The sequence below is a fragment of the Cololabis saira genome, chromosome 10 (assembly GCF_033807715.1).
Source record: "Cololabis saira isolate AMF1-May2022 chromosome 10, fColSai1.1, whole genome shotgun sequence".
Taxonomy (NCBI): domain Eukaryota; kingdom Metazoa; phylum Chordata; class Actinopteri; order Beloniformes; family Belonidae; genus Cololabis; species Cololabis saira.
In genome coordinates, this window is record NC_084596.1 from 38,770,608 (window position 1) to 38,780,556 (window position 9,949).

General features: G+C 37.0%; 1 protein-coding gene across 1 annotated transcript; it reads right to left on the bottom strand.

Annotated features, from left to right (window-relative positions):
- Positions 1 to 557: 557 nt before the first annotated feature.
- LOC133453024 (LIM/homeobox protein Lhx8-like) lies at positions 558 to 8,693 on the bottom strand. Its single transcript, XM_061732860.1, has 9 exons — positions 8,525 to 8,693; positions 7,259 to 7,364; positions 5,262 to 5,420; positions 4,644 to 4,765; positions 3,661 to 3,881; positions 3,261 to 3,364; positions 2,642 to 2,737; positions 1,928 to 2,108; positions 558 to 1,684 (listed from the first exon to the last, which is right to left on the bottom strand). The coding sequence occupies exons 2-9, from the start codon at positions 7,331 to 7,333 to the stop codon at positions 1,608 to 1,610; spliced, it is 1,035 nt and encodes a 344-aa protein (XP_061588844.1). The 5' UTR covers positions 7,334 to 7,364; positions 8,525 to 8,693; the 3' UTR covers positions 558 to 1,607.
- Between the last annotated feature and the right edge of the window lie 1,256 nt (positions 8,694 to 9,949).

The window sequence follows — 9,949 nt, forward strand, 5'->3', positions numbered from 1 at the left end:
TTGGAACCTCTAAGTGATTCAGCCTAAGGTTGACGGTGCTGGAGACTCAAAGAGATTTCTGGTTAATCTACAGAGGCTTTCAGGACTCTGAAACAGAGAGCATCTGGATCAAACACTTTGCTCTGGCACGCTCGGATGCAGGTGGGAAGGAGAGGCAGAGAGGGTCCAAGTGTTTCTTGATTTCTGATTCAAAAATCTCTTAAAAGGAAAAAGGTTTGCACGGGAAGCTCAAACATCGGGAAATATTGTTGTCATTTACAGAAACATTATAAAATCTAACAAAATTTTAAACTTCCATGGATTGAGAGTAATGAAAATAACCGGCACAAAATGCATCCCTAAATTTTCTATAAATCTATAAAAATGTTCATGCTGACATGTTTCTGTACCTATACTAGTTCTGCATTGGTGATGAGGTTAAAATATGAAGTATGCTTAAGAAACATGAGGGTTATGTCCTGGTCAAATCAGTATGAGCATCTTAGGATAAAGAGACACACCAAATATAGATAATGCACTTTAAAAGTCCTAGTGTGACATCACCAACACTTGCAAGATTATATTTGAACTAAAAAAAAGTGGGTAATTCCATTTTTGACTATGCATTCAACATTTATTCAAAAATGTTACTTCAAAGAAATCAGCATCATGTCAGCTTAATGCAAGAATAATAAATTCACCTTTACAGAGACTCATCAACTTTAAGCAGCATAAAGTAAAACAAATTGAATAGAATACATTAAAACAAATCTTATACTTTCAGTACAAATTGAAGTACTTCCAGCAAACTTCAAGGTATTTCAAGGAAATAAAATTTTACTAAAAGAAAAAGAAATTAAATTCTCATCTCAGGTATCACAAAACTCCCAAGTCTCCTGTTGGAATCCAAACAATTACCAACTCAATACAATATAAACCCAAAAACATTTCATTATCTTTTGAGTGTGCTTAACATTTCAATGTATGTCTGAAAATCGGTTTTGAAAGAGTGAAAATAAGCAGGAAAAAAAGTCAATATTTTCTGTTAAACTCTTAGTAAGGCCATGGAAGGCCGAAAAGAAAAGGAGACTCTCCATTGATGTACCATCTCTCGTGGTTAAAATAGCAGTTTAACCCAATTCACTAGTAGTCTTATAACAGAAAAAAAAAATGCAGATTTTCACTCTTGTAGATGCAAAGACTCACCTTTTTCTGAATTGCATCCTAAAGACAAAACAATTTACTCAAAATTATAGCCATTTTGACATTTCATATTTGTAAACAAAGTGCCTTTTCTCATTCAATACTTCAAATAAATTAAGTACACATAAATTCATAACATACATATTAACAGAAATTTCATCTTACAAAACATTAATATTTTCCTGGAGATTTTCAACCTATTTCCATCTGTGAACGCCTCTTTGAGTGAAACTAATTGAATGACCCAACTAACCGATTCTTCCAGGCGTCTGCTCAAACATTAGACAATTCAGTGCTGCTACTTTTGAGGACACCCTTGTTTTAACACACAAAAACCTTCCACAACTTTCATGCAAGAGTAAAGTTCTGCCCTTTCTTTTCCCATCAACCACTCCGCTTCAGCACACAGGAGGTGGGATGAAACATCAAGCATGGCTGAGCGGCAGTTGCGTCATTGGATGCGATATGAGCGGCTGAAGCAGAAGTGAGTCTGGAGTTTGGACTGTGGAAGTAAAATAAAAAAAACAGTCAGTTAGCCTTACCTCAAGAATCACAGAAATAGGGTAACTCACTTTGTTTTTCTTGACAAAAAACAAATGTAATTCCTCCAGCTATGGGCCGAGGAGTGGTTTTTCATTGCCACACATATTCATATGGATAACAGTGGGTTGGTTATGTATGAGCAGAGGGAGGATTAAAGTACTTTTTTTTTTTTTTGGTCCCCACAAAGATTACAATTTCTTACCATCCATGTAAGTGAGAGTAGTTAGAAGAGGTGCTTCAGAGGAAATGTAGGTTGTGTATTGCAGATCCTCCATCAAAGGTGGGGTCAGTTGTCCAGAACTATACGATGTCATCATGCTTGAAGACATTTGACTCGGGATGACGTGCTTCTTTTGACGGGCTCGACAGTTCTGAAACCAAACCTGAATGGGGGAAATTAATTTGTAAATGTCTCCAAAATTGGATTTGTGTGTTCATACGTTGGCTATGTGCTCCATAACGGTTAATTTAGCCTTTCCAAACAAAAATATATCAAAGCATTATTTGTGTGGGAAATAAATAAATAAAACTCCCAGGTCATCTCTTAATACCATATTGGCAATTTGGAAACTCTTGAATCCATTGAGGTGCTTGTTAATTGTCCAAATTACTTCTGACAGCAGTTTTGATCTAGTTTCTACAGTCAAGCACAAATGCAGGATACCTCTATATTATGATCATTTATGTGTCATCACTAATTTGTGGTCATTTTTAAGCCTCTTAAAAAATGTAAAGTAGCAAATAATTGGATTGTATTAATTGTACAGTATTCCTAAAAGTTGTTATGTCACAACTGGAAACGTTTATGCCTTCCAAGTATTCATGTAGCATATTTCATTTTATCAAGTACGGAAAAACATTCTCAGAAAAGATTTTTCCTCCAGAGAGAAATGCTCAGGAGTCATTGCAGTTTTACCTGAATAACCCTGCGACTGAGACCAGTCCTCTCTGCCAGCTTTTGCAGAGTCTGGGCATCTGGGTTGTTATCTTTAGCAAACTGTGTTTGCATCACCTACAGATATAGAAATAACCCATGGAAACATTGTTGTTTTAACACTTCCACAATAGCTTTTGTCTTGTAACAACAATACACAGAGACACACACAAAAAAAATAAAACAAAAAAAAAGAAAGTGACCAAATATTAGTGACTTTTAATCGTCATATTTCCTCCACAATAATCAAACAATACTAATTTTGAGTCAAATGTCTCTTCATCTGACAAGCAAAAGCCAACATTTACTCTCCTGAGAATCCTTTTGCGTAAATATACTGAGTAATTAACTTGACAAATACACAAGATACTGCAGTGAATTCAAAGATTTGTTTCTGCCATTGTCCTGCTAAATAGACTGATTACTTGAAAGAAATAAGCAGAATAGAAAGCCAAGCTCTCAATAATGTAGACAATAACATTAGACAGAAAAACCTGATGTTGTCACTGCAACAGTCGTAGAAGTTATATTTAGTTGAGCCAGTAAGAAAACAACCTAATGACCTATATTTAACACAAACATAAATACAAGATGACAGTACCTGCAGCTGGTCAACTGTAAAGCTGGTCCTGGCCCTCTTAGCAGGCCGGGGAAGGGAACTGGAGTCATCTTTGTCTGCCCTCGCTTCCTCTGCTTTTGGTTGGTCTTTAAGACAAAACACAGAGCATGCAACATGCAAAACTTATTAGAGGATTTGAATATACATCATACAGCTTTCATTGAAGTTTTCAAATGATATACAATGGTAGAAATATCTGGAATTACAGCTACTGCTTCTTGATTCAACTTGGAAGAGCACAAACAAATCTTGGTGTGGTGGTACTGAAAAGCATCAAAGGTTAGACCGACAAAGCTGTCATGGTATTGGTATACTATATTATAGGTATACCATTACTTTTAAACATGTTTTCATTAAGCTTTAGTCTTATCCACAAACTCACCATTTTCCTTAGCACGTTTAAGATTGTCCATCATCATGTCATAATGAGGCCGGCAGAAGACCCGGTTTTCTAGTAGTCCACACTCCTCTCCTGTGGAGAGCTGGCGTTTGCAGGAGGCACACGAGAAACAGGCCAGGTGGAAGGTGCTTCCTCGTGCCCGACGCACCCAGTCAGTAGAATGGATGTTACGGCCACAGCGAGCACAGCGAGTGCCATACCTCCTGAAGAAAGGAGGAAACAGAAAGACAGGTGTAGACTGGAAATAAAGATTTTTTTTGTACTTACATGATGAAAAATAAACTATCACATAAATAATGGCCTTAATCATGTGCAGCCACCTACATTGTCACTGCCCCATCTGAGGATTAGAGTTTAAAATGGTGTTAAATCCCTATGCCACATAACTTTGCAGACCCATCTGCACTGTTAGCACCTGTTAAACCTAGAGCTCAAGATTTACTTGATTTTCATGGGTGTCCTCCAAAATAATTAGTCAAAATCATCAACCACTAGAGGTCTCTTAGGCTTTGCATTTTAACAAGGGTCAAATTCATTTCTTTATTATCAGGTGACAGGTGAACTCTACACACCAACTTTGTCAGTAAGCACACTTGTGTATAACAATGCTGTGTGCTGCCTCCAAATCAAAGATCAACAGAAAAATACATGTTTATAGGGCATCAATTATTCATCGCAAACGTGTCCCTTTTAAGTCTGGTGATTTTGATGTTGGCCAAGTGATTATATTCATGTTGTTTCTGTTCCAAATTCATGGGCTTCTCTTTAAATGAGACAAATTTGAACAGCTCAAGGCTATTGGGATGCCCGTTCATGTCTTCTTAGTGTGTGGTTTGAATTTAATTATGTTTGAAAGACTTCAGTTTTAAGGTTGTCAGCAACTCAAGATTGGACAGTTTTCCACATCAACCAGGTGATACATAAGATGCAACATAAGACAACATAAGATGTTGAGCTCCACATACCTAAAGTAGTCAAGTTTGCAGAAAACCTGTGTATCTTTCACATAACAGCTCACGTGTCGCCCCAGTGATGCGTTACACACACTGCATGACAGGCAGCGCACGTGCCAGCACAGATTGTTCACCTAAAGGGAGGGGGAAAAAATACACATCACTAAATATGGAGGGAAAACCTTTCTTCAAAAGGTGGATAAAAAAAATTGTTGAAATACATTAAGTCATTTAAACAATGAGTTAGTAAAAAAGGTAGATTAGTTGGAATTGTATGTAAATAAAAAGCTTCCACTCTGACAGTTTATTTTGGTTTACAGCTAGAGGTAGTATATTTTAATCAAAAAGCGTAGGTTTGTTTTTAAAATCAGGAGCGTTAATGAAGCTACCAAGAAGCTTCAACAGCATCAGATTCATTCTATTTGTGACAAATCCTGCAGTTACTTTCTTTCTGGGGGTTGGGGGGGTTGTAATTATATCACACACAGATATATGCAGAAGCTAAAAAAAAAAGAAAGTAAAACTGACAATTTTCGGGGGTTTACTTTTTTCTCAATAAGAGATGTTGCAAGTCAGCCTCATTTCGGTACTGCTGACAAAAACAGTCAAATACCACAGTTGGAGTCAGACCTTGAGGAGGTATCTGTCCGCAATCTCCAGGCCGCAGGACGTGCACAAGGTTTTCCTCTGCAGAGATGTTACCATGGGGACAGTGGGCAATGAGGATGAGGATAGGGAGGATGGAGAGTAAGAGTCCTCCTCAAAAAAGTCATCAGGTCCAGATGAGCCCTACCAAAAGATACATGGTTATAAATTGTTACAAATATAAAATGTAGTTTCTTCTTTTTTGCTTTGTGAAAACAGGTGACAAAATTACATTTGAAAGTGTACTTTTCTACAACATTAAACTTTTGTTCACTTTTCTATCAAAATCATATATTAGTCCAATTTCCAATAAGTTAAAAAGCATCTCCTTTAAAACTGTTTCCCCTCTTTGTTCTGACACAATTTTCATAGTGAAGAGAAAACAATACTTTGAAAATGAATAAAAAGAAAGAAAAGACAACACAATCCCATACACAAGAAAATTAACATTTTTGTAGACCTTCATAAGTAAAAATGTTACATTAGGCATTCGTGATTCAGAAACTCTTTTAAAATATTTTACAGTACATTAGCACTCTATACTGCTCAGTAATTGTGCCATTTATCAAAGACTGCAGAGAAATAAGCGGAAGTCAAACCTGTAGTTTTCATGTTACGTGCATTCTCACATTAAATAAATAGATTCAGTTGATTACAGCCTTGAACAAAATAACATATTAAGTGCATACAAACTTCCTATGGTGGAGCAGGCATAGAATGTGACCCAAAACATAATTTTGTTTGAAAAATGAAGAGTAGAATAAAAAAAGCAGTTAAATCAGCTCAATAAAAAGGTGGATTCATGGGACAGAGTTTTGTGATATCTTATATTAAATAATATATTGTGATGCAAGTGATAAGAGTCTAAATGTGAGAGTATACAGATGAGAAATGTGTTGATGAGAATGCCTGATGTAGGAAAATATCTGGGAAGATATAACTTAACTATCAGGACTGTTTGGCTTTTATAAATTCAGGTTGGGTTAAACATTGCAGTCACGTGAAATGTCATAGCATTTGTAGCCAACCCATGTGACATGCTTTTTCCTTCATCTGGTGCCAACCAACTTTCAGTCCAACGACTTTAAGGGCAATGCATGTCCCTGTGTGCCAATCAGGAATCAGAAAATGTTGAGTAACCTGCTCAGACTGCACACAGTACAGCCCCCCAGAAAAAAGAGGGGAATATCATCTGTTGCTGTGGCATTAAGCAAGAAAAACAATTTTGAAAAAAAAAAAAGTATGAAAAGTATTTTTCCCCTATGAGCCATTTTCTCAAAATACTTATCTTTTCCATTAATCAAAAGAGACTTCCTTGGCTTAAATGGGTCATTTTGTTGACTTCTAACTGACATAATTTGTGTTTTAAGAACATCTTGTAATGCTGGAAAATGAGGTTTTTGTCAAGACTGACAAGAATATTGTCTCATAAAAACGGAAACAGTTTTTGTTTTGTTTTTTTTTAAACAATTTTACTTTAAAACACAATCTATGAATAGCATATATATATGTAGGTGTCAACAATATATACAATATTTAGAAACGTAATAAAAACACCTCACGTCCAAAGAGGGAGCTGTGGGTTTTTGTGAAATGAATTAATAAATACAAACACTTCTTAAATATGTATTTATGAAAATATGAACTTTTTTAAAAATGACAATGGCAATTAACAGGATAACATAAGAGCAATTGGTTGGTCTAACCAATAAAAAAGTGAAAAAAAGTGTTGCAACTGTCCCATGTTACAACTAGACTACCACATTTGCAGTTTATCAATTGGCTAGTAAAGTCACCTCCTGAATTATACTTCCACTTATTCCATTTAATAAGCTCTAAAGTTTAGTTTGTTTGTTCTTTAGTAGTGAGCTCATTAGAAGAGCGCGCGCGCCCTCGCGCGAGCCACATTTCATTAATGTTCCTTTCGCGATGCCTGCTGTATTTAGGGGGGAATTAGTTAATTTGAAATTGAAAACACCTACTGTGTCGTAAAAAGTAGATCCATACTGCAGCTGAGTAAGAACAGGCTCTGCCGGTTGTCCTTCTCCCTCTGACATGGCATCAACAAGTCCGCAGCAAGACACACACCTGAACAACCGACAAACGGGATCATATCTTCTTCATATTTCCATGACAACCGTGTTGATTAACGCTCACACTAATACTGGACAGCACTGGTAAACGAAAACGTGAATTGTACAAACATTAAGTGAGCTTAACAATGCTTATTATTTGAGTTTTTTTTATTGATGACCGAACAGACCCAGTGAATTTACAGGAACGTACTTATTTAGAATCCTGCTGTAGGCAATTAAAGATTAATTAAACAAAACGAATTGGTAGCAGCGTTGGGACAAGAAGGCTCCGCACACACCTGAACCTTATTCACTGATTCTAACCAATTAACCTGCAGCCGTGCTGCACAGGTGAGGTGTTCTTCTGATTGCAGTGACGCACCTTTATGTTGGTTAGTCACATTTGGCAACACACACACACACACACACACACACACACACACACACACACACACACACACACACACACATATATATATATATATATATATATATATATATATATATATATATATATATATATATATATATATATATAAAAGCACAGATTCATTCTGTAAAAGTTACAATCTGTATTTCTGAGATGAGAAGCTATTTCTGAATGTGATGATGAGCAGTTAAGGTTGGGTATAGGAAGAACTTAGCCCATGACCTATTACACAAAACAATAAACTGTGAGCTTTATATATATATATATATATATATATATATATATATATATATATATATATATATATATATATATATATTACTCTTAATAAACCTTTTTCCTGTAAATAGTCTTTTTAGCTATGAAATATTTTATCATTTTAGAAATATTGATAATTTTAAAAATATTATAAGGTGCAGGCTGTTCTGTAATATAAGCCACTAAGTATTTAGTGGCCTACGAAATTTAAGCCTTCAGGGTGGAAGTAGAAAAAGAAAAGTTGAAACATAGTCAGTGCGGCTATAAATTGTGTATCAAAATACATAAATGAAGAGATAAACGTGACTGATCACTACACCGAAAAAAAATATGTTAAATACCCTATCAATGGATCTAAACGCACAAGTCTTGGAAGTGTCTATAGGCTGTCAGTGAAAAGAGGTACATTTAAAAACAAAATGTGCAGTTTTTGATGAAGGGGGTGAAAACATCTGCATTTCCATACTTTCACACAGCCTGCTTACCGTGCTGTTAGAGACACACATGAGCATTTGCGGGGAGCATCTCAGTTCAGCCAGATGTTCCTCGCAGCTGCAGACGGGGAGCTCGCCTCTCTCTTCCAGCCACAGATAAATCCCTCTTGTCAACCGCCTCCGCCTTGTTTCTTGTTCCCGAGACTTGAAAAATGTTGTGCTCTCACTGCTTGTTGCAAGAGCCAAACTTGTTTTGTCTTGACATTTTAAAAAGCTCAGTGCACCTCCCTCAGTGTGGGCTTGGGCCCGCCCTGCAGCATCAAGTTCACTTTTGTAGCCCACTGAAAGGACCAAGATGAGTGTTTTCTTGTGGGCCTGACTATAAAATTGGTTGTTTAAAATAATGAAAATTATTTAAAGCAACCGAAGTTGAACTATATTATGGGAAAAAAAAAATTTTGCCCTGAAGATCAGATATTTAAGGGGTCAATAGTAAAATTTAAACTTGTATCAATCATCAAAGCCATGCTTAGATGTTATTGCTCACATTATTATGAAATAATTGTTCTTTACATGGCATTACATGACAAGAAAATCACAATAAGTGTAGTCAGTATATTTCTTTACTTAATTTATAATCAGTTTTTAAAAAGGTAAAATATAAAAAATATTCTATTTATATGTTGTGCCCAACAATTAAGGACTTGTTGGATTAAACAATCAGAGGAACAATCTTTGCAGCTGATTGGAGAATTTTCTTAATGGACTCGTCACATATAAGGTGAAATAAAGTACATTTTATATATATAAATGTAGTTTCCACATCATCCCGGGAAACTGCAAAAGAAAAAAAAACGAGAATCATTTCAATTTCAATTTCAATTTTATTTATATAGCGTCTAATACAACAGAGTTGTCTCTAGACGCTTTACAGAGACCCATACCCAGAACATGACCCCCGAGCAGATATTACATAAACAATGGCAGGTAAAAAACTCCCCTAGTGGGAGAAAAACCTTAAGCCAAACAGTGGCAAGGAAAAACTCCCCTTTAGGAGGGAAGAAACCTTGAGCAGGACCAGGCTCATCAGGGGGGACCCTCCTGCCGAGGGCCAGACTGGTGGGTCAGGGACGGCAACAGCACACCAGGCAGGTGGAAGCAGCAGCGGGATGACCGGGGGTGGGGACCGCAGGCCAGCACACAGCTCCCGAAGCTCCGGCCCAATCAGCAAGTCCCAGGTTGGGGTGCAGGGTCAGGAAAAGACTTGTGCTCCGTAATGCAAGCTACAAGCCACCCATGGCCACCTGCAGGACAAAAGAGAGAAAAGGGAGGAGAAGGGGGGGGCAGCAACGGGATGACCAGGGGTGGGGACCGCAGGCCAGCACACAGCTCCCGAAGCTCCGGCCCGATCAGCAAGTCCCAGGTTGGGGAATCATCGTTGACAGATCATTTCCTGTGAGGAAAATTTAGCTTGTG

Bases quoted from the DNA above. Each gene is read 5' to 3' on its own strand.
- LOC133453024 (XM_061732860.1), bottom strand. From the start codon at position 7,333: ATGTCAGAGGGAGAAGGACAACCGGCAGAGCCTGTTCTTACTCAGCTG. The intron at 3,365-3,660 runs GTGAGTTTGTGG...TTTGTCTTAAAG, and splicing joins TAAACGTGCTAAGGAAAATG to ACCAACCAAAAGCAGAGGAA. The intron at 2,738-3,260 runs GTACTGTCATCT...CTATATCTGTAG, and splicing joins TTACAGTTGACCAGCTGCAG to GTGATGCAAACACAGTTTGC.